The sequence below is a fragment of the Zalophus californianus genome, chromosome 5 (assembly GCF_009762305.2).
Source record: "Zalophus californianus isolate mZalCal1 chromosome 5, mZalCal1.pri.v2, whole genome shotgun sequence".
In the NCBI taxonomy this organism is placed as follows: domain Eukaryota; kingdom Metazoa; phylum Chordata; class Mammalia; order Carnivora; family Otariidae; genus Zalophus; species Zalophus californianus.
The window spans coordinates 53,716,761-53,740,259 of NC_045599.1; the positions used below are offsets into that span (position 1 = coordinate 53,716,761).

The 23,499-nt window shown below is 39.8% G+C and overlaps 1 protein-coding gene across 4 annotated transcripts in view; it reads right to left on the reverse strand.

The window, feature by feature from the left end:
- The window catches only part of MRPS27 (mitochondrial ribosomal protein S27), a 105,340-nt gene that overhangs the window by 18,009 nt on the left and 63,832 nt on the right, over positions 1-23,499 (reverse strand). For all 4 annotated transcript variants that reach the window (XM_027604569.2, XM_035727544.1, XM_027604570.2 and 1 more), the window contains one exon: positions 2,566-2,680. In XM_027604569.2, the coding sequence (XP_027460370.2) occupies positions 2,566-2,680 (115 nt within the window). The remainder of the gene's footprint in view (positions 1-2,565; positions 2,681-23,499) is intronic.

A 23,499-nucleotide genomic window follows, 5' to 3' on the forward strand; every position in this document is an offset into this window, starting at 1 on the left:
ATCACGACCCGAGCCAAAGGCAGCCACTTAACTGACTGAGCCACCCAGGCACCGCTTTAGGAGTGCTTTTAACAAAGTAGATTTCTGGGGCACCTGGGTGGCTCAGTTGCTTAAGCATTCAACTCTTGGTTTCGGCTCAGGTCAGGATCTCAGGGTTGTGAGATCGAGCCCAGTGTTGGGCTCCATGCTCAGTATGGAGTCTGCGTGGAATTCTCTCCGTTTTCTCTCTCCCTCCCACTCTCTAAAATAAATAAATAAAATCTTAAAAAAAAAATGCAGATTGCTAAACCTCAGACTTAGAGAATCAGAATGTCTGGGAACAGGGCACATAAACCTGAAGTTTTAGTGACCATTCTATATGATTTTCATGCACAATCAAGTTTGACTACTAATGACCTAGACTGTGGTTGTATTTTTGTTTTAAATTTTAAATTTAATTTGTTTTAAATTTGTTTTAAATTAAATTTAAATTTAAATTACTTGAGTAGGATTAACTACCATCCCTGACCTTCCTCCAGCAACCACCAGAAACACCTGAGGAATTTTTTCAAATGATACCCACTCCCGGGGACAGTCTGACAGTCCTAACCCCCTAGTTGTGAACCACTGCTGAATTGAGTTACTGTTACAGCAGGCTGTATGGGATGCCTCAGATATGCTGAAATGGAAAAAGGGTTTAGAAGCCATTTTTTAAAGGTTGTGGCTCATGGGCAGTTTCTATATTTCTCAAAGCAGTCATCCAAATCAGCACTAATCCCCAGGGGCAGGGCAAAAACTAAATATTTTAGAATGATAAAACATTAAAGCTGGAAAGAGCCTTAAAAATCAACCAGTCAGTGATCCTCAACCCTGGCTGCAAATGAGAATCAATGTGGGAGAGCTTTAAAAAGATACCAGTGAGGGATGAAGAGGCAGAGCACAAAGACTTTTAAGGGCAGTGAAATGACTAGAGGATACAATAATACAAATATATACATGTCGTTGCACATTTGTCCAGACCTACAGATTGTATACCACCAAGAGTGAGCCCTACTGTAAACTATGGATTTGGGGGATTGTGATGTGTCAATATAGCTTCATCAATTATAACGGATGGATCACTCTGGTTGCGGGGGGCAGTGTTGATAATGGGGGAGGCTGTGCATGTGTGAGGCAGGCAGCATACAGGAAATCTCTGTATCTCCTGCTCAATTTTGCTGTGAACCTAAAACTGCTCTAAGAAAATAAAGTTTCTTAAAAAAATTTTTTTTAATCCATTAAAAAAAACCCCCAAAGCCTGTGTTCTATAAAGGTCAGTTAAATGAGAATCTTGGGGGTAAAGAAAAGCATCTCTAATTTTTAAAAGAGTCTTGTGTGATTCTAATGGGTAGCTAGGGTTGGGAATCACTGATGTAGTACTTAGAGCTGAAAAAACTAAGACCTAGATGGGTAAAATTATTTGCCTGAAATTATGGGCAACTGGTGGACTTACGAGATTACAGCCTGGGTTTTCTGACTCCTTGTCCAGTGTTCTTTCCACCAAAAGACTAGGAACAGCAGAAAATGAGATAAACTTTTATGCCTTTCTAGACCCTTCTTGTTTTGTTTTCAAAGAACTCTTCTGTGAGTATAATCTGTGTCATTAAACTCTGAACTGATGGGAACAGGATTTGATCCATTCCTTCCTCTGGGGCCTAAGATTAGATTTCTCAGTAAACCTATTTACCTGCATTACTCAATTATAAGCTTCCTGAGGGCAAGGAAATGATATTGCTCATTGTTATAGACAATGCTATAGCCAATGCAATGTCTCACACACAAACTCTGCAATGTATATTAAGCTGATTGGGCCCAAGTCATGGGGAAAAAAACAAAATTATGGTATCCTTTTGAGTTCTAACATACAAGGTTCAGTGATACTACAGAGATAATATGTTTGCACAGAAATATTGTTAAAATCTTTTTACGAGTCAAACAATGGTTATAGCTTGAGACTCACAAAAATAACATTCACAATTTTTGCTTATGTTGTACTTTATTTCATACTATAAAGGTAATGAAGACTCAACCCTTGGGGTAATGTAACATTCAGAAAAGCCCTAATCATAGGGGACTCTGCGGCTCAAGGAGAGGAGTCAGGGAATTCGCCAGATATGTTCTGAGTAACCTAGGAATATTTTTAAAAATATTAGGAACACTTTAAAAAACTGTGTGAGATAGTATGAATACTCTGGAGATCACATTCCAGCAAAATGGTCATGTCCTAAACATCACCAAAGGGAACCAGGCAAGAAATCCAAGTCTTAGGGATCAAGAATGAAATGAACCACCAGTCCGAGTTCTTGTGATTGAACTTCCTTTTGTTTTTAGCTGTCATTTTCCAGTCACTAGGTGTGGAAAAGCAGTAGCTAGGGGAATTTATACATTTGACTACTGATTAACTTACAGCCCATTCCATTCTAAAAAGGATATCTGGGAGCAAATAAATATCAAAAGTTATTTCCTATCCTAGACTTTGCTATACTGTAATAGGTATTATCATCTAAACTCAGGAAAAGCAGCCACAAATACCAGGAAACCACTCACCTTATTTACAAGGGTATATAAGGCTTTGTCTTGTGCACCGTATTTTAAACACTGCCTAATCCAGGTGTGGATAGTCCAGTCTCTCAGGTACCAGCAGTTGGGGCTGTGTCGAAATCTAAATAAAGCATAGGAAGAGAGAAAACTGGGGTTAATTGAAACGTCAATGCCAAAATGCATCCTCCATCAACAGGTCCTTCTCTTAGATATTTATAGATGTGCAGTCAATGTGACCAAAAGTCCTAAAGGTCAACAGTCAATAAAAACTTGACTATAAAACCTGTTAACTGTAAAGTTTGAAATGGGAAAGAAGGCAGAATTATCAATAACAAAGTACTGTAAATGCTGTATTCCTTACTTAACGCTTCCTGATTCAACATCTTGTTTTAAAATACGAGATTTCTAAAAAATAATCTGGGGGAAAATACTAACCATAGCATTATACAAATACGCATTTCATTAGAAGAGAGATGTGAGGCTGACGCTGACACTTTTGAAGTTTAAAATAAAACAGATGAAGCAAAAATGAAGAAAGGAATAGCACAGCAACTCTAGGGGGAAATCAGCTTTGAGTTATACTGATATTTCTTATGGCACTTAGGAGAGATTGGGACACTCTTCACCGAACCAAAAGAAAACAAAAAAGCAGAAAAAAATAAAAATGGAGCACAGTTAAACATCCAGGTCTTCCAGGATCCACATCCGCCACTGCCCTCTTCAAAGTTCCAGTCTAGCTCATCAGTTTGTCCATCTCCCATCTCCTTTTCGTTTCCTGTAGCTGCCCACATGGTTTTAAAAGGCCGAAGCAGCCCGAGTGGAGGCGTGTGTGGCAATGGTACCTACAAAGGAATGGAACTTAGAAAGGGATTCTGAGCGCTGCTCTTGCCTCAAGTGTGCACACACTGGTGATACCCGGGGTTGAGGCGACTTCTTGTGCCTGGGGGTCCCTGCCACAGACTGAGGGAGAGAGGAGACGCTGCTCTGAGGGGCTGTTTAAAGAGCTCTGTGGTCCTTTTTCTGTTTACCTGCTGTGACTGGGACACAGGATCAAACGTCGTATCATGGCAGGGGAAGTCCCCATCTTTTCTTTAATTGTTCAGGAAGCACATCAATCTCGGATCCTCCTTACAAAAATCAAACTATTTTCTTAAAAAAGGTAAGACAAAAACTTGGAGCAAAAGGATTTTGTGCCATATTTGAGTCGAGGATACGGCTAATACTAGTGTTTTTTAGAAGCTGGTTATTCAATCCGCCACCTGCTATTTCCTGCCATCTGCTATGGGGTTAGTTTTCCTGCTGAACAGGTTCTCTGCCAAAGTAAGAGCTGAGAAAAAGAGGAAGTGTGAAGTAGTATTTAATTTAGGATATTTATTAGTGCTCTGGTGAGAAATTTGGCAAAAATAAGATCTGAAGAGGTTTTGTGGATATAGAGTCACCTAACCCTCTCTAGACTTTGGAATATCTTACATCTTGCTGGAAATTATTTCTCACTCTTTCTTTACAGAATTAACCCGTTTAAAAGCAGAAAGATAGATGGGGCACCTGGCTGGTTCAGTCAGTGGAGCAGGTGACTTTTGATCTTGGGGTCATGAGTTTGAGCTCCATGTTGGGGGTAGAGTTTACTTTAAAAATTTTAAAAAACCTATACAGCTTTAAAAAAAAAAAAAGCAGAAAGACAGAAATATGCCAAATTATGTTCTGGATAAAAATGACCTAGCCAGAGAAAGGCACTGTACAGGTGCCCAAGATCTAGATCTAAGGAGATCTTCTGCATAGAAATGAAACAAAATGTATCTTTTAGGATTTCATGTTTTCCCTCACATTTTAAAGTCAACAGTCAAGCTACTTGAGTTCCTCTCCGTGTTACTCTGAAACATCTGAAATTTAAAGCATAATGGCCAATTAAAAGTTTATTTTATTTTTTAAAGAAACAATTCAAGAGAATTACCAGGTGTACTGCCTAAACGAGAGTGATGCTGCCTTGCCAGCATCACTTGTAAGCTTGCTGGGCAAGGAGAGGCATGCTGACCGCCCAACGCTGACTCCTCGGTGCCTGACACAGTTGGTGGCCCACAGGTTTTCAGCACATAAAAAAACAGCTTTGGCCAACAAAGGTATAAAATGCTATAATGTGCTGATCATTTTGCTAACATCTACGACATATATGAAGAACTGTAAATTCCCTGTTTGCGGCATTAATAATCTCATTACAAACACAAAGTACACAAACATAGTTTCACAACAGTAAGAGGTGGGAAACGGTGCTGAGGAGACACAGGGCACTGCTAGCTGCTGGGAAGTCTTTTGGGTAGCAGTGATTATTACAGTCTGTCCATTTTTCCTTTAAAAACAAACAAAATTAAAAATGCCAATTACCTTCCCTACCCAAGATTATTTTAAACCTAAACCTCATTTTAAAATCTAATCTTCTGCCTCAGGATGTCTCCAGTGACAGAGAAGTTGCAGCTTTTCTTTCTGATAAGACTTTAAAATAAGAGCACTGTGACCAAATCCAACCAAACCCCCTTTTCTTTTATTCAGGATCAGCAGACCATTTTTATTTAGGCTTTAAAGAAAACAAAGACTAATAGGACCTAGGTTTAGACCTTCAAAGCTCAAATTAAAATTTGTTTAAAGTCATTTGTTAACCGTCTGAGGCTAACTTTCATACATGGGGGAACAGAACAATTTTATCTTCTCAAAGGTCTTTTCTTCTCACACTTCGATTTCTTAGAAACCTAGAGGGAAAGTTACTCAAGACTTCACATATCCAACATAATCAGCACAGCATCCTTTGAGACATTTGTCAACAAACTCTCGGGGGTCTTTAATAAGTCTACTCTCTCCCTCATCCTGGAACGGGGCTAGTTGGTATGATCTCTGCTCTCTAGAACCCGGTAATCCAGATACACAACCATGTCTAGGACATGTTCAACTAAGTGAGCATATTAAATCAATTTAGGAATAAGAGGGAAACACTACACATATTTTATGAAATATGCTGCCCAAACTGCAGTTTCTGCATTTCCCAGCCAGGCAGCACATAAACTCCTTTCTAAGCCCTTACCAGTGTTAAAAAAGAAAGGAGCACACAAACGTATGTGTGTTATCTAGCTGTCTAGAATATAAACAACTCAAACCATTGAGACAGTAGGGTCCACCCCACTCTGGATGGTGAGTTTGAGGATTTCTCTTTATCAATGCTGTTTTAAGCAGTTTAAACAGATAAACTTGGGCCCTGCTCAGAACTGCCAGTGGTAATATGATAGGCAGGTAAGTCTCTGGAATGGATACTTGCCTGGAATGATTCTGTGGACTGCTGGACGAGCATTCTCCCTTTCAGCCAGGAGAAAGGCAAAGAGACAAGAACACAACTAACACATTGATTTTCCAATTTGCCTGCAAACAGACTGGCTTTTGTTCTCGCCTGCTCTGACCACCAGCCTGGCAGATTACAGGCAGCCACTGTAGGAGTCCCCTCTGTGCCCTGTGCCATCAGCTGTTTGCTCACCTCGACAGAAGCTTTATTATTGTCCAGGCCAGCAGGCTGCCAAGCTGGGCAAACCGTGTGAGTGTGGAAAAGATAAACAAAATGCAACCCAAATATCCCCAACAATGCCTGTGCTCATGGAGGCCAGGGATATTCTGAGCTTCCAGCTTAGAAAATATAAGTAAACTTACAACAATTCTAAGAGTTCTTCCTGGAGTAAGGAGGGGCACAGGAAGGAGAAGGAGAGAATGAAGACGTGCACTCTGAAGCTCTACCTCTAGTTCTCAAAGTTGGTATCCCAAGGCCAAGGACCCTCTGTCCACAGTGCTAAGTGGAGTTCCAGGTGAAGACAGAACTGGCCTAAGAAGCCAAATCATGGCCAATCAAATGGCAGGAACTGGGAAGCTTCCTCTCCTCAAAAATCAGGCTATATTCAGGACTGCTCAGGGCATTCACCTGCACCATTGCTCATTCAAGATTAATGTCACCAGGAAGGAAGCAGAGGAGAATCACAGGCTGCAAAACTGACCGGGGGCAGAAGTCTTTGATACCTTAGAGATTTTTTTAATCGGGGAAGAGAGGTTATATCAAAGAAGTCAAGAGTGAAAAGCAAAACACCAGAGACTTACTATGATTACATAAAAGGTACTTTACTGTGCGAAAAAGTCACAGGGTATTTCCTACGTGTAATCAATTTCATCATTTCATTGAAAAAAATAATAAAGGGGGAAACAGCCTTTTCTCTACAGGATTCATATAAAGGTTACTGTTGAAGGCAAAAGTGACAATGTTCATCAGCCGTTCAGTACAGCTAGTAAATGTGCTTCTGGCTGGGCAGGGCTAATGCACAGATGCCAGAGCCTGGAGCTCAGTGGCTCCACCATTTAGCTGCAGCACCAGCTCTTCCATATGAATGAGCAAGCTTTCCACAACGTTTATCTGATTATGAGAGCCACCATCCTTAAACATACACATGCAGTTTTCCCTCCTCCCTAGTGAATTCTGTATCCTGTGGCAACAGGCTTTACAGATGGAAACCTCAGCTTTTGAGCTGGGCACACATGGAGGCGAGTGAGGGGCCAGGGTGAAGGGAGGAAAGAAACAGTGCCAAGAAGAAAATACAGCTGGCACTGAGGCCTGTCGTGTGGACTGTGAATCTTATCAGTGAAGCAAAGTGTGTAATTATTAAAAGGCCCGAGCACTTCCCTGAACTAGAACCAAAGGGTGGAAAGGGTGTCGTGTGACTATTTAAACCAGAATCTGATTCAATCACTGCTGACTTTCTCATCCTAAAAGGATAATTACTTTCTTTTGCAACCTTCTGGAAATTCTGCTTTCATCAATTATTAATTGCCCTCCCCCATAAAACCCATAAATAAAATCAAATTTTGAGAATTTTTCTCATGACGGTTATATTTTAGTCAAGTGTTTGAAAAAGGGGTAGGGTCTAATAAAGGAACTGATAATAAAGACACAGTATTGTAGATTTTAAAACTCTTGCTTGCTTGAGATCCCAGAGTCTTATTCTTATAGAGGAACTTCAGTTAATTTTAACTTTCAGCAAACATGTCCCAAGTGTGCACTAAGAGAAGCACCAGGAGCAATAATCTGCTCTGAAATGCTCCTCCCTCAAACGGTCAACCAGTTTGGGCTCAACCACTGCCAGTGAATTCATTATCTCCCTCATGAAGCAGATAAAAAATGTTTATTTTCAAGTTCTAATACTTTTTTTCTTTTTTAAAGGACAGGGTTACAGGGACAGAATGTACACACAGTAAAATTCATACTTTTCAATGTATGAGTCTGTAAGTGTCCAGTTGGTGCAATCACTCAATCACTACCACAATCAAGATGTAAGAACAGGTCTGTCGCCCCTAAAAACTCATTAATGCCTCCTTTGTAGTTAACCTCTCTATGGTTTGCTGGTCAATTTAAGCCAATTTTATATAGATAACCTCAAGTCTTTTTCTAACCCCACATGATTAATTTATGAGAGGAAAGCAAATATGGTAATAAAACTACAATTTCTATCAGTTAGTTTATAATTTATATCCTGCCAATTTCCAAAAAGAATTTGAAAAAAATTAAAACCCCGTTTGCGTAAGACCTTCTGGTATCCTTGTTTGCCATTCTAAAAAGGGTGATAAGTAAGTGGAGTTTTGGTAGAGAATAACACAGGCATAGAATTTTGCAAATGTGAAGTGCTAAATAAATGCAGCATAATAACACATTTTTTGAAGTGAAGATGGATAACAGAGGGACTCGTTAGATATCAAAGTCTAAATTTGTCAGACTCGGGGCTTAAAAATGAGGCTATTAGCATTTCACCTGAAAACACAGTGGTATGACATATCGGGAAGTAGGAGCAATACCCCATTTTCCATGTCCTTTTACGGAATAGGAAGAAAGTAATGACAAGTAAGATAATTATGGCCCCAAATTATTACCTCTTTCTCTTCTCTCTGACCTGGTTATTGTTTTGCCAGATGGACCTTTCTCCATCTAGGAAACATATTTTTTATTCATGAAGTAAGTACCTACCAAATAGCTACCCCGTGCCAGGTGATCCATGTTCTAGTCCTCAATTTCCCTGAACTCCAATCTTAAAGATGATATCTCTCCCTTTCTGATGTAGAAAGAACACTTATAGACTGACTCTGCTCTGTTCTTTCTCTCAAGGTATTTAAAGGTAAGAAGCCAACCAGAATGAAACCAACTGTTCTTTGTCTGAAGCCTGGAACGCCATTTTTATCAGCCTCCAAAAGGTGATGCATGTGGATGACAGGGGAGGATTATTTGTTGGAGAATGGGAGAAGAAAATATATTTACAGTGATTGCTGGGGTGCTTCCTTGCTTGTGATGGTCCTAAAAGCAGAAAACGGCTGGCTATGAAACTGTACCCAGAAGGGGCTCCTCAGCTACTTTAAAGCTGGACACACAGGTTAGCTTCACACCTGAGACACTGTCACTGGAGAGCAAGGTGAGGCTAAAGGGAGGAACAAGAAGTTCTTTTAGCAAGGAACAGGAAATTGAGAAAAACTGGATCTTGGAACCAGTCCTATTTATAAAAGCACAGAAAGTTGTGGGAACTGGCTTGGTTTAGGCAGAGATAAGGGAAATATTTTTGGTTTTTGGTAGGAAATCTATGAGCAATAAATGAGCCAGTTTTAAAAAGATGCAAACATTGCCTGATACCTTCTATAGTTTGGCTAGGAACTTCAGACAAACTTCTGCAAAATCATGAATAATACAATGACTAAGACAGGAAAATCACATATATTTATTAATCACTGGCAGGGTGTACACATGAATAGTTCTGAGGAAGGGAAAGGTGAGAAACAAAACGGAGAAAAACAAAGGCATAAAAATCAGAATTTCTAGAGTATTCTTGGCTTAGTAAAGTTGCCAGGATTAAGTCTGCCACAAAAGAAATGAGCAGGCATAGGTTCCTGGCCCAGAGGATGAAGCACACCAGCAAAAAAAGCAGGGAAGAATTAAGCTGATGTTGAGCAGATTTATATGTGTATTTGTGTGTGAGATTATGGATTTCTTTAGGGGTATTTTTTTATTAACATATAATGTATTGTTTCAGGGGTACAGGTCTGTGATTCAACAGTCTTACACAATTCACAGCGCTCACCATAGCACATACCCTCCCTAATGTCCATCACCCAGCCACCCCGTCCCTCCCACCCCCCTCCCCTCCAGCAACCCTCAGTTTGTTTCCTGAGATTAAGAGTCTCTTATGGCTTATCTCCCTCTCTTTCGTCTGTTTCATTTTTTCCTCCCTTCCCCTATGATCCTGTCTTGTTTCTCAAATTCCTCAAATCAGTGACATCATACGATACTTGTCTTTCCTTGATAGACTTATTTCGCTTAGCCTAATACCCTCTAGTTCCACCCATGTTGTTGCAAATGACAAGATTTCAGTTTTTTTGATTGGCTGCATAATATCCCATTGTGTATGTGTGTGTGTGTGTGTGTGTGTGTGTGTGTGTGTATACACACACACATACACCACATCTTCTTTATCCATTCGTCTATTGATGGACATCTGGGCTCTTTCCATAGTTTAGCTATTGTTGACTTTGGTGCTATAAACATTGGGGTGCATGTGCCCCTTCGGATCCCTACATTTGTATCTTTGGGGTTAATACCCAGCAGTGCAATTGCTGAGGAGTAGGGTAGCTCTATTTTCAACTTTTTGAGGAACCTCCATACTGTTTTCCAGAGTGGCTGCACCAGGTTGCATTCCCACCAACAGTGTAGGAGGGTTTCTTTAGGGGTATTTCTGAGGGAAGAGAAGCTCAGCACTAATCTGGGTTTCTTAAGAATCAGATTTTCTTTTTAATGAAGAAAAAAAGCACCTCAGTGTTTTCAACATTCTGATTCTCTAATACATGGAAAAGCTGAATTCCATAAGGATTCTCCGTTTATATCAAAAGGTACAGTTGGATTTAGTGCAGTTATACAACCCAAGTTCACAGCTAGTTTCTATTTCTGTAACTCCACTAACTTACCTATAAAGCTTTCAATCTCTTAACAGGTAGGAGAGAACTTTTCTATCCTCTCACGTCCTACAACAGTAGGTGTTTGATGATTTGGCGACAGTGACTCGGCCTGCTCAAGACTGTATAAATCCCAATAATGTATGTTGAAATTCACGAGTATTGTTTATAATGAAACAGTAATCCATTTCCAGTTTTGAAATATCATCCTGCCTACAAACAGATGAGGCCAGGAGGAAACGCTACCTCTTTTTGTATGAGGCCAGAGGAGATAAGAGATGGCAGAGGTGTGGAATAATGTGGTTTCTGAAAAGCCACCTACTCCTTACTTCCTCTGCCTGCTCTTTCCTTCCCATCAAACAGGTCCATGGATCTTTTTGCAGTGTAGTAAGTTCAGGAATAGACAAGCTGAAGGGAGAGTGAAACCACAAATATGAGGACAGAAGAGAGAATACGCGGTTCAAAGAACTCCCCTAACAAGTTCTAAACCAAAAAACTTAGACACCTAAGACTGGAAGATATTCCGAAAGCCATCTAGGCCAAGTAAACTGGGGATAGGGGAAGGAAGAAAAGCTGATATACAGTTAGAGAATCTATAATTTAGTGCTGGTAGGGACCTTCAAAACCCACTGTTCACTCAACTATTTATTGAGAAGTTACTATTTACCAAGCCCTGTACTGGGTGATGTGAAATTGTCTAGTACAATTCCTTTACGTTATCGACAGAAAAATCTTGGTGTCTACTGAGATGAAAAGTTTTAGGTTTGTAACAGGACCTAAACTAGACTCTTCAATCTTATTCCACCAGTGCTTCTCAATTCTTTTATTTGTAAGACATCTTTAAAAAGCATCTCTGGGGGCACCTGGGTGGCTCATTCGGTTAAGCAACCAACTCTTCATTCTGGCTCAGGTCATGATCTCAGGGTCCTGGGATCGAGCCCCGACTTGGGCTCAGTGCTCAGGGGGAGTCTGCTTCTCCCTCTCCCTATGCCCCTCCCCCTGCTCATGATCTCTCTCAAATAAAATCTTAAAAAAAAAAGCATCTCTGCAGTTTGACAAAGGTCTATAACTTACTGAAAAATAAATAACATCTTTTTAAAAAAATTATTTATTTACTTGAGAGAGAGCACGCAAAAGCACATGCATGCAAGCAGGGGCAGGGGGAGAGAATCTCAAGCAGACTCCCAACATGGGGCTCAATTTCACAACCCTGAGATCATGACTGGAGCCGAAATTAACAGTGGGACACTCAAATGGCTGAGACACCCAGACATCCCAAGTAACATCTTTTCTAAATTTAGAAGAATTCAGAGAAAAATACTCAAACTATAAAATAGTTCTGGAATTGCCCTGAACTAGCTGTTTGACTTTGGGAAGTCATTTGATCCTTCAGGGTTTCAATTCCTGTAACTGTAAAATGAAGAGGTAAGATTAACTGGATCCATGAACTCACATGTCCACAGGGGCCAGTTAATAGAAATGTATGAAGAACCAGGTAAGACAATAGGTGCAAGCTGTTTGTAACTATGAAGCAAAGTAGCTACTATGTTTGAAAACATAAACAAAATATACTGAACTGTGGACTGGACCAGACCCCCTGAAACTCCTGCCAGCTCTCAAAGTTAATGACTCTATGGAATAATACGCTTAATCCACTCATTAAAACATCAGTCATTTACACGTTTCTATTACGCCAGAAAAATGGCAGTGATACAAATAAGTGAACAGAGATTCAAGGATAAATAATCATTCAGCCCACAGCTGATTCTACTCTTTTCCACTATCCTCCACTCCCCTACCAGCTGAACATCATTTTACCCAGTTTGGGCAGTCACTAGAGATTATTATGGGGGCACTAGACCTTGCAAAGTGGCCTCTAAAATTACAAGATGAAATGATAAAACCACTAAAGTTGAACTCAAGGTCCCGAAAGTAGATTTTAATTAGAGAGATCAAGTTCTGCAGGAAATAAAATTTTTAGCAATTAATCCCTCCACTAGTATTTCCTACTCCAATGAGTATTGTATTCAGTTTATATCTAAGAGTCAGCCATCCAAAGCAACTTTCCTATACAACACAAATTGCTCTGTATGTTGCTACTTTCTTCTACTCCTTAAATAAATTCCTGCTAAGCAGTCATAATTACCCAAACAGTTCAATCATAACTTAGTTTTGGTACCAAACCCCCTAAGATCTGGTTATTTCTAGAGCAGAAACCGTGGAACCCTTTAAAAAGGGGGGAGTAACATGGGGGTGGTCATAGGGATATTAAGTTGTCTGCCAGTTTCTGGAACTATGAAAGGACACAATCACTTTTTATAGCTAAAAAGAAAAAAAATTTGAAAAACTGAGATTTAGATTTGTCAGTGCAACTGGTTTTCAGGAAGCTTTAATTCAACACTTAGAAAACAAAACAAAACAAAACAAAACCCTTATTTATATATAAGGTAAGTAGGAAAATTAAGGTGACCTTTCTTTTTTCTTGTGCTGCCAAATGTTTAAAATCAGGATGGCTACATTTATTAAGCAGCTCCCTTATTTAGCATGGGCTAGCCCTGCCATACTAAAACCAAACTTTAAAAAAAAAACCTGAATATTTGAAATTCTACAAACATAATATACTAAGAAAATGCTTAAGAATGTCCCAAATGCAAACTTAATTCCACAGGAATGCTATGGGTCTGAGACAATTCCTTTTAATATGATAATTTTAAGAAAGAATGATTACAAATTTTGAACAGCAAAGAGCTCATTCTTTAGTAATACACCAAATACAAAGATCTGGGTTCAACTGTTCTGGCTGGTAAATCTTCCATAAAACCACCACGCTACAGCTAAACAAAAGCTCTCAGGCTGGCCCAAAAGGAGGGAATGAACAATTTGAAAAACATCTTTATTCCCTGAGAAAATTTTTAAAAATGTCTAAAAGTGCCAGGAGAGCTGTTTCAATGTGACTGCAGGCAGCTTTCCAAAGTCCCTCTGCTCCTCTAAGTATGACTCATAGGGAAAGCAGAGAGAGCATCTTGGCAAAGATACAGTCTTTCCTCTTTGGTTCCACCCTCCGACCCCTTTTATTTTATTTAAAAAAAAAAAAAAAGCTTTAATAGCTAATAGTTTATAGATTCCAGACAGGCTTAACTGAAGAAGTTTGAACACCAGGGAGGCAAAATATCATTGTAGAAGTCTCTATTGTTTGCCACTGTGAGCCACAGACGCAGGGAGGCATCTTCTGCATCCTAAAAAGGGCTGGTCCCATTGATCATGTGTCAGATTATGGCTGTGCTTTCTGGGAGAGGAGAGAGAAATGAACTATAAAAATACCTCCACTTCCCAAGCTTCAGAAACATCATTAGCTCATATGCTGGACGATTACAGTGAGCTGGAAGGGGCAGGAGCTTGTCCTTTATGAGGGCACATTAAGTGGAATGGAATTTCAACTGTGGTAGCTGGAGGCTATCCATCTGTACATGTCTGCTATAATGCTTGCAGCCTCCAGTCAACAGGCACAATTTTTCCTTCCCTAATTTTAGGCAAAAAAGCAAGAGAACTAGTTTTTTTTTTTTTTTTTAAATAAAAAGAGAGCAACGTTAAGGAAAAGTTGAATGTCGAACTAGAGAGAGAAAAGTTTTACTTGGGTACCTATATGGAGTCACTTATAACAGAATGGAGAATTTGGTGTTGGCAAAGCTGTTCTCTTCTGCATGTGCTCATCCACCAACCTACCATGAATCAAGATATTACGCTGGGCACTAGGTGACAGAGATAAACACATATATATACTCCTTGCCTTCAGTGACGTTAGATTGGGATTATCAAAACACAAGTATTTTGTGAGCATCTGAAACAAGCTTAGGTTACTTCATTACCATCAATGCAAGTCCTCATTTACTTAACACTGATTATTTCATAACACCCTGGTACTAAATTTTCAAAAATTGGCTCTCAGAAGAGAAGTGAATCCAACTTTCCTCTCCTCTTCTTAGTATGTCTTTTTCTGTTTGTTTTCTTTGGATATATTTAAGAAATAAAGTGTTACAGATATAAAAGCTGTACCTGCCTGGGTGGCTCAGTTGGTTGAGCGTCTGACTCTTGGTTTCGGCTCAGGTAGTAATCTCATGGGTCGTGGGACCAAGCCCCAAGTTGGACTCCCCATTCAGCGGAGAGTCTGCTTGAAGATTCTCTCACTCTGCCCCTCTCCCCATTCCCATGCACATTCTCTAAAATAAAGAAATCTAAAAAAAAAGCTGTACCCTCCTGCTGCTACTTTCCTAGGAATAACGTTGGTGTCCATCATGCTCATACATGTTTTTATACCTTTATCACCTAGGGATAAATCCAATTTAAGGTACATGTATGTGCCTTTTAACTCTGCATTCAAGGCCTGTCTGATAGAGAACTGAGCCAGCCAAACCACAGCATTGTGTTTTGCCAGGGGCAGAAGAGTAGAGACAGAAGCGACAAAATTATATCTCAGATAAAAGGTGGGATCAGACACCACTTTTACTGTGGAAATTAATCAGCACCACCATTAGGAAAATCCCTGACAAGGTGATTGTTGCTCTGCATTTGACTGGAACCCAGCCTTAACTTGCTGACTTGGTTAAATCAACCTGAGAAGCAGTTTTGTCATCTATAAAATAGAGGTGAAAATACCTTAATCACGAGGTTACTTTGAAAATCAAAGGAGAATTAGGTTAAGTATTTTGACAACTTTTAATCCTCTTTGGAACCAAGCAGAGTACAAATATGCACAAAAACAAACATTACTGTTAGTCTATTTGATATACACTTGATGGCATTCTGTCTGGTACTGGTCACTATTTGCTTTAAATATGTTTCGTTCCTAAGACTAAGGCCTGTGGCATAACTGCCTCTGGGAGTAGAGAAGTAGTTAAGACACAAGATTTGGCATCAGGTGGACTTCAATACTACTTTACAACCCCCAGGAAACTGACCTAAACCTGAGGATGCCACCTGTAAAATGAGTAAAAGTTGTCAACACCTCACATGGCACAACTCTGGATTGATATGAGCATCGAGGAGGTTAGACGTGTAAACTCCTTGAAACAATGGCCAGCACACAGCCCTTTCCGACAGGCTGGACAGAGCAGCTGACAGTAGCCACATGCAAAAGGACACGGAGTTAAATGTGAACTCCACTGACTATTCCCTCCACTTGGGCTGTGACCTGCATAGTGCTGGGCACACACCAGCAGCAAATACCTGACTATCATCAGCCAACTGGGATGGCTACAGTAGGAAGGACAGGGTCAGTAAGAGGGTGACGTGTCCCGTGTGCCTCATTCCTTTAAAAAACAATCTCAAAGGAGGAGCTGGAAGGCGAGCCAGAGGGGAGAACAGAGAGGCTTTCCACAATCACAAAGGCTCAAAGCCAACCAGTACAGGAGTGTGCCAGTCAGTCTGATGACTGGTAGTAGGGTTTCTGATCTTATGATAGAAAAAGGACTCGGCAGAGAGATGGGAGTCAGGAGATGACCTAATAAGGAGTTAATTTACCTATTACTGCTCTTCTACTCTTGGACTGGTTTTCACAAGCTTGGCAAGCCAGAGTTACAACACAACAGAGATTATGCCTTGAGTCCTCTGTTGGTTCAGTGCCCACCAGCCTCTGTCTGGTTGGACTCAATAACTAAGGAGTATGAATATCTACTGAAGATAAACTGAACCACTCAAAAGAGAAGTTGCCAAGCACTGCTCATGGCTCTTGATCTACACTTGGGGCAGAATCTCAGAGGAAGGAAAAAGGTATCTATATGGGGCATGCCACCCATCCAAGCCTAGGAAGTAAAGGAAAAGAGCAACAGAGGCAATGCATTTGCTGCTGAGCAAGCTACTGTCCCAGCCTGTAATCTTTGCCCACCCATCTGCCGCACCACACCCCCCAGAAGCCAAGAACCCTCTTTTCCATCTTTTATGCACTACTAGTAACCCAAAAAGACTTTAAGGCTGAAAGCTCCCATTCCTGCCTGCAATCCAGATGGAGCCATCAGCCCTTTCACAACCTGGGCAAAGCAGCTAATGGCAACCACATGACAGCAAAGGGCCACTGAGTTAATGGAATATCTATGAAAACAAATACACAATAGTTTTTTTCAAGTTAAAAAAATTGTGAATACAACCAATTACTGTGTTTTAGGATCCTATGTTAAGCTAGGCTCAAAAAATGAGAGAAAGACATAGCTGTTGCTATGGTAGCCACGGTATTTGATCATCTCTAAGATTTCCCATAATCCCATGCAAGTCTAGAAAAGTCTGATTTATTAGCAATACTTGTACCAACTATATTTTTAGGAATGAATGAGTACTTATAAAAGGGTGCAACATACTGAGAAGCTTGCTTTTTTTGAATATTTAGATCTTTTTAAATTTAATTTTTAAAATTTTTTAAAGATTTTATTTGAGAGAGAGAGACAGAGAAAGAGTGAGCATTGAAGGGGGAGGGGGAGAGGGAGATAGAGAATCTCAAGCAGACTCCCTGCTGAGTGCGGAGCCCAACATGGGGCTTGATATCATGACCTGAGCCAAAACCAAGAGTCAGACTCTCAACCAACTGAGCCACCCAGGCACTCCTAGATCTCTTAAAAAAAAAAAAAAATACTAAAGGGAAGCTTCCTTTTCCTGAATCAGTTTGTGCAAAATCTTCATCTAATTGTAACTGAGAATGATGAGAAGGATCAAAATAACAGTTAAATTAAAAAGTACTGAACATTTCATGTGCGATATCCTCAGTACTTTATATATACTTTTTCGTTTTTACAGAGTAGGAAACTGAAAACTGAAAAGGATAAAAATCTAGCCTGAGAGCTTGCAATAAAGCCAACACAGGTGGTTTTTATTTTTACTACAGTGTTTGAAAAAGACTACTGGTTGCTGTTGAGCATCAGTAGTTAGCTTCATTTAGATAGCCTGCTTTACAAAAAACTGTGTCACTCTGAACACCAGAACTACATTTGGCACAGCAGGATGTTCATATCATGAGAGGAATGTAGAAGTGAAGACAATAGGTTCTTATGCCAGGGTAGCCTGACAGGGCTATTTTGCTGGGTAACCCCCCCACCCTCGCCCCAGTCCAGGTCTTTTCTCTTGGGTTGTTCCCCAGAGAGGATTCCTCCAGGCTCCTCCCTGAAAGGGATAATAATCCTCCATCGCCAAGTCCAGAGTCCCTCTGGTTCAGTCTCTCCAGAAAGAAAACTACCAGTCTTCTGCTAGGGTTGGAGAGAAACAATCTGGGTATTTCACTACTTCTGAAAACTTTCAATCAATCCTCCTTCCTTGCTGCTTTTTCTTTATGAGCCTTTCTAGGGTCCTACGGTATGGATGTTCTTGCAACCAAATTTCTCCTCCTGCCAGCTTCAGTGGTAGCTTTCTCTTTCTGCTAAGTGTGTTACCTCTTGTCCAACTATTTTATAATTTTCAAAATTTTGTTCCTATTTTCTGTCTTATTTTTTAATTTTTGTCTTTTTTAACTTTTATTGTCATGTTTAGAGATTTTATAAGGAATGGAACTAAGACCTTATGTTCAAACTGTCAGAAGTCAGAAGACTTCTATAAGCCATTTGATCTCTGTGAACTAGTCAATGGATTGTACAATAATCTGAAAGCAATGATGGAAAGAAAATGTATTTCAAACATTCAAATGTATTTCAGCAGTAATGTGACATTACACACAAGCCATCTTCTTAAAGAAGAACACATCTTGAGGAAGACACTTAACTCTCTGGATTTCTGCGTCAGTAAATTGCAAAACAAAAGGCTAGATCAGAGAACAGCCCTTTAATAGCCCCATTAACTCTAATACCTTCAACAAAGGCCCAAAATAAATCACAGTGCTATTATTTGTTCAATCTAAAATATTTTATTGAAAATATCTGTGCACATATATTAAGACCCCAATATGTGGATGGTATGCTAAGTGTTAAAAAATATTAAGACAAGGTCCCTAAATTGTAATATTCCCTCGTTTTCTTTTCTGGGGGAAAAAAGGATAATCACACGTAACAATATTATTCAGGATTACTTGAAAAAGGAAACCAAGTTAAATCAAGCTTGGCAAATTCTCCTTTAAGAAGGGAGAAAATTCAGAAGGTAGAAAATTATGTAATATTGCAACAATGTCTTAAAAGATGAAACTTCAGCCATACTCATAGAACTTTCTCTGCTCTGATGATTTAAAAAAAAATGTTTTCTCTATATGTGAAGAGTCAAGGAGCTAGGAGAATGGATCTCACAAAACTATGAAACCAGTACAACAGAAACAATGTAGCTCAGGCTGAAGCACCAAGGCACTTCTGTGTCAACAGCTGATGCCATAGCCCAGCTTCCTGGCATTATCCGCAGGGATCAGAAGGGAGGGGAAAAAGAAAGAGAATGGGGGGGGGCGCCTCGGTGGCTTAGATGGTTAAGCTTCTGCCTTCGGCTTGGGTCATGATCCCAGGGTCCTGGGATCAAGTCCCACATTGAGCTCCCTGCTCAGTGCAGAGCCTGCTTCCCCCTCTCCCTCTGCCATTCCCTCTGCTTGTGCTCTTCTATCTCTCTGTCAAATAAATAAAATCTTTAAAAAAAAAAAAGAAAGGGAACAGGGGAAAGGGGGAACACAATGACCACCTGTACTTATTATCCTTAGGGTTCAAAGTTAACACCATTTCCCCCATACATGGACCCCCTTACTTTGTATGTAAGGAGGAGAGCCACCGTCTAACAGAGACAGGAAACTGTCAGACTGTAGTGAATACAGTACCGCATTAGAACGAAGAACAAGCTCTCGTCCTTTGCATACTGTGGAGACCCGCAGGCATGATCGCACAATACAGCAATACAGTACCTGAGAGCACCTGCTTCCCAGTGCATGTAACTGAACTTTTCATTCCTTGCAAATGCCACACAGGATGTGACATTACACACAAGCCATGTCATCAGGTGTATTTTATTTTGTACCAATTCAAGGGATAATAAAAACCCAAAGGGTTGAGTTAAAAATTATACTTCAGTGAATTCGGGTCTTTCGACAATCAGGACTGTTGCATATGTTTAATAATCTTGTGCTTTCTGGCTACCACTGTCCTTTGCTTTAGAGAAGCACCTGCCGCCAAGAATGTGAAGGTCATTTTTTCTCACTGAATCAAATAATGTGAGATTTAGTAGCTCTGTAAAGAAGAGCTTATCTTTCATACCGATAATGTAATACATTTATTGATATGCATTCACTAAACACATATACATCTGAAATAAGGACAGCAGATGTGGACAAAAGGCTAATGCCTATATATCAGTTTGGTACCCATCTGTCTCTGGTATGACACTCATGAATAACATGACTTTCCTGCGGCCCAGGGCAATGCCTTGACAGCTCTCCTCTCTCTAGGCACTCAGACGACAACACCGACACGATGTGTTCAGTAACAAAAGAGTGCTCAGTTTTTGAACTCTTACATTTTTCCAGTCACTGTGTTCACCACTTCCTAAAGATTATTTCATTTATGTGTCAAAACAGCTCTACGTAGAGTAAGTATGCTACCATCTCCATTTTACAGATGAGGAACCTCAACATCAAAAGGTTAGACAATCTCCCCAATGTCATGCAGTTAGGATGAAACAAGGCCAGGATTTAAACCCAGACAGTCTGAATCCAGAGCTTTCGACCACTGAGCTATACTGCCTGATATTAAAATCAGGTGATTTTATTTATTTTTAAAAAATTTTATTTGTGACATTTTATTTTATTTATATTTTTAAGTAAGTTCTACGTCCAATGTGGGGCTTGAACTCAGGACCCTGAGATCAAGAGTCGCATGGTCTACCAACGGAGCCAGCCAGGCGCCTCTAATCAGGTAGATTTTATGGTAAAATTTCCATTAACTTTCTACCAAAAAGACTGGGGCTTCTTAATGCTCCAATCAGGGTATCAACAATGACACAGGAGGTGCTACTTCAATTAAGATTATCCTCTAGCAAAAGGAGCTTTTGGCTAGAAAACCTGTCATTTTCAGAAATTAGAGATAAAATCATTTGGTTTGAATCATACTGAATGAAAGTCATTGTTCTTTCTCCCCTGATTCTGGAATGCAATATTTTAACTAGATGTTTAGCAAGCTACCCCAGCCCTAGAATTTCCACTATTATTCACTAACGACAATCAAATGTCACCATTTGCTATTATATCTCTTTAATGACCATAATGCATCTAATGAGATCACAGACAGGTATATCTGTGTATTTCTGATATATTCCATTCATAACGGAATTATGTGTTTCATTCCCATTCATGTTTATGCATATACTCCCACATAAAAAAATGCTATCAAATGGAATACTATGTACCTTACATTTTAGAAGCAGAGCTACACCCATTCCAAAAATTTAATTACCTAAAGGTATTAATAAATGAATAGGTAAAATAAAATTTAAGGAGAGGGGTAGATAGCGACTTAAAATTTAAGAGAAAGGTCCCATGCTCACTTAGTGGCAAGACATCCTATTCTGAGAATATTGTAGAGTTGTTAAGGGATGCTTCTACTTATCCATTCAACCCCTTCACCTTCTTCATTATAAAAAAGTGAGCTTGCAATGATAAGGCAAACATGGTCACGAGCTCATTGACAATTTCATTATGTAAATTATATTAACTGAGCCTTCATGTATTGCCCTCTCTTTTCTCCCAGCTATCCAAGGGCATTTAGCGTTGTAGTGGACATGACCGCAGAAATGTACAGGTGAGGGGGAGTGGAAGTGGTTCAGAAAGAAGCCTCACTGAGAAAGGAGAATTATTCCATGTACTCTGATTTTAGGCATTTGACTACGTGAACCTTAAGGAGTCTATAGCAATGCTCATTTTCTCATAAAATGCCCACCAATTCTGTACTCAACACCTCTATGCTGACTCATGCTCTGTTATCAGATCTCAAGAATAATCAGAAAACATTAAGAGAATCCTTGAAGTCTAATGTACTCATCCATTCATCATCAGAAGGTAATACTATTCTTACAAGATGCTGTGGTATGTCCTCTACAGAACAACCAGACATGCCATTCTTGGTAACCTCAGGATTTAAAGGCAGTCCGTAAGATGATTTCTAAAGAAATACAAATATAAGTACAACAGATAAGTAAAATAGATGTGCAACTATATGTCATCTACATACCACTGAAAGGAAGGAAACTCAACCACCATAAGGTATCCCATGTACATGAAACTTGGGCTTTGATTCCCTACTTCCACCAAATGCTATTTATAATTGTAATGTATTTTGGTGGAATTTTTATATAACTGTACCCTATTACAAATGACTATGTGACTCTGGGAAAATCTTTTACTCCTTCTCTCTTATAGTTTCCAGCTCCGTAAATTATATTATTTTGAACAACATCTCAAACAGAGATGACATCAAAGAAACCTGACCAGAGAAGCTGGTAGGAAAGCTCACGAATCTTAAGTGAATGGACCTGCTGTTCCAAAAATGCACTGATGTATACTGTGTGATATGAAGAAGCCTACTATGTTCTGATTTTTTGTTTTAGAGGCTTAGCAAGTAAAGGGAGACAACACATTTTGTCTCTAGGATCAAGGATGAATGAATATGAACCATTTTGTTTCATGATTTCATTGACCAAAATGACATTAGGCAGAAATGTAGGTAATAAAATAGCTTACCTAGAAGCAAATAACCATTGAATCTATATATCTCCAACCCAAATATGGCCCATAGCTGCAGACACATTTCAATTCCTTCCTGGACATTTCCATTTGGTCTCACACAGGCTCTTCATAGACACCACATTCAGAACTAAGAATACCTACTTTATCTTCCGCCCTTCACTTCTGTTTAAACTTTCTGTATTCTTAATCTTCAATGATCTAAGATCACTGAAGATCACCCAAATTCCATTATCTGAATTCTACTACCAGACCTCCTGAATATCTCTTAGCCTATGTTGTACCAGTTTAAAAGTCTAATTCCTCCAGTGGCTTCTTTACAAGACTGCATTTGAAAACCTTTTTTTTTAATTGCAAGAAACTATCCTTTCTGATATAAACATAGTAAATTTTTCTTTTTTAATTTTTTATTATGTTAATCACATCACATCATTAGTTTTTGATGTAATGTTCCATGATTCATTGTTTGTGCATAACACCCAGTAGCTCCACACAGAACGTGCCCTCTTTAATACCCATCACCAGGCTAACCCATCCCCCCACCGCCTCCCCTCCAGAACCCTCAGTTTGTTTTTCAGAGTCCATCGTCTCTCATGGTTCGTCTCCCTCTCCGATTTACTCCTTCATTCTTCCCCTCTTGCTAACTTTTTTTTTTCTTAACATATATTGCATTATTTGTTTCAGAGGTACAGATCTGTGATTCAACAGTCTTGCACAATTCACAGCGCTCACCATAGCACATACCCTACCCAATGTCTATCACCCAGCCACCCCATCCCTCCCACCCCCCACCACTCCAGCACCCCTCAGTTTGTTTCCTGAGATTAAGAATTCCTCATATCGGTGAGGTCATATGATACATGTCTTTCTCTGATTGACTTATTTCACTGAGCATAACACCCTCCACTTCCATCCACGTCGTTGCAAATGGCAAGATCTCATTCCTTTTGATGGCTGCATAATATTCCATCGTGTATATATATACCACTTCTTCTTTATCCATTCATCTGTCGATGGACATCTTGGCTCTTTCCACAGTTTGGCCATTGTGGACATTGCTGCTATAAACATTGGGGTGCACGTACCCCTTCGGATCCCTACATTTGTATCTTTGTGGTAAATACCCAGTAGTGCAATGGCTGGATCGTATGGTAGCTCTATTTTCAACTGTTTGAGGAACCTCCCTACTGTTTTCCAGAGTGGTTGCACCAGCTTGCATTCCCACCAACAGTGTAGGAGGGCTCCCCTTTCTCCGCATCCCCGCCAAC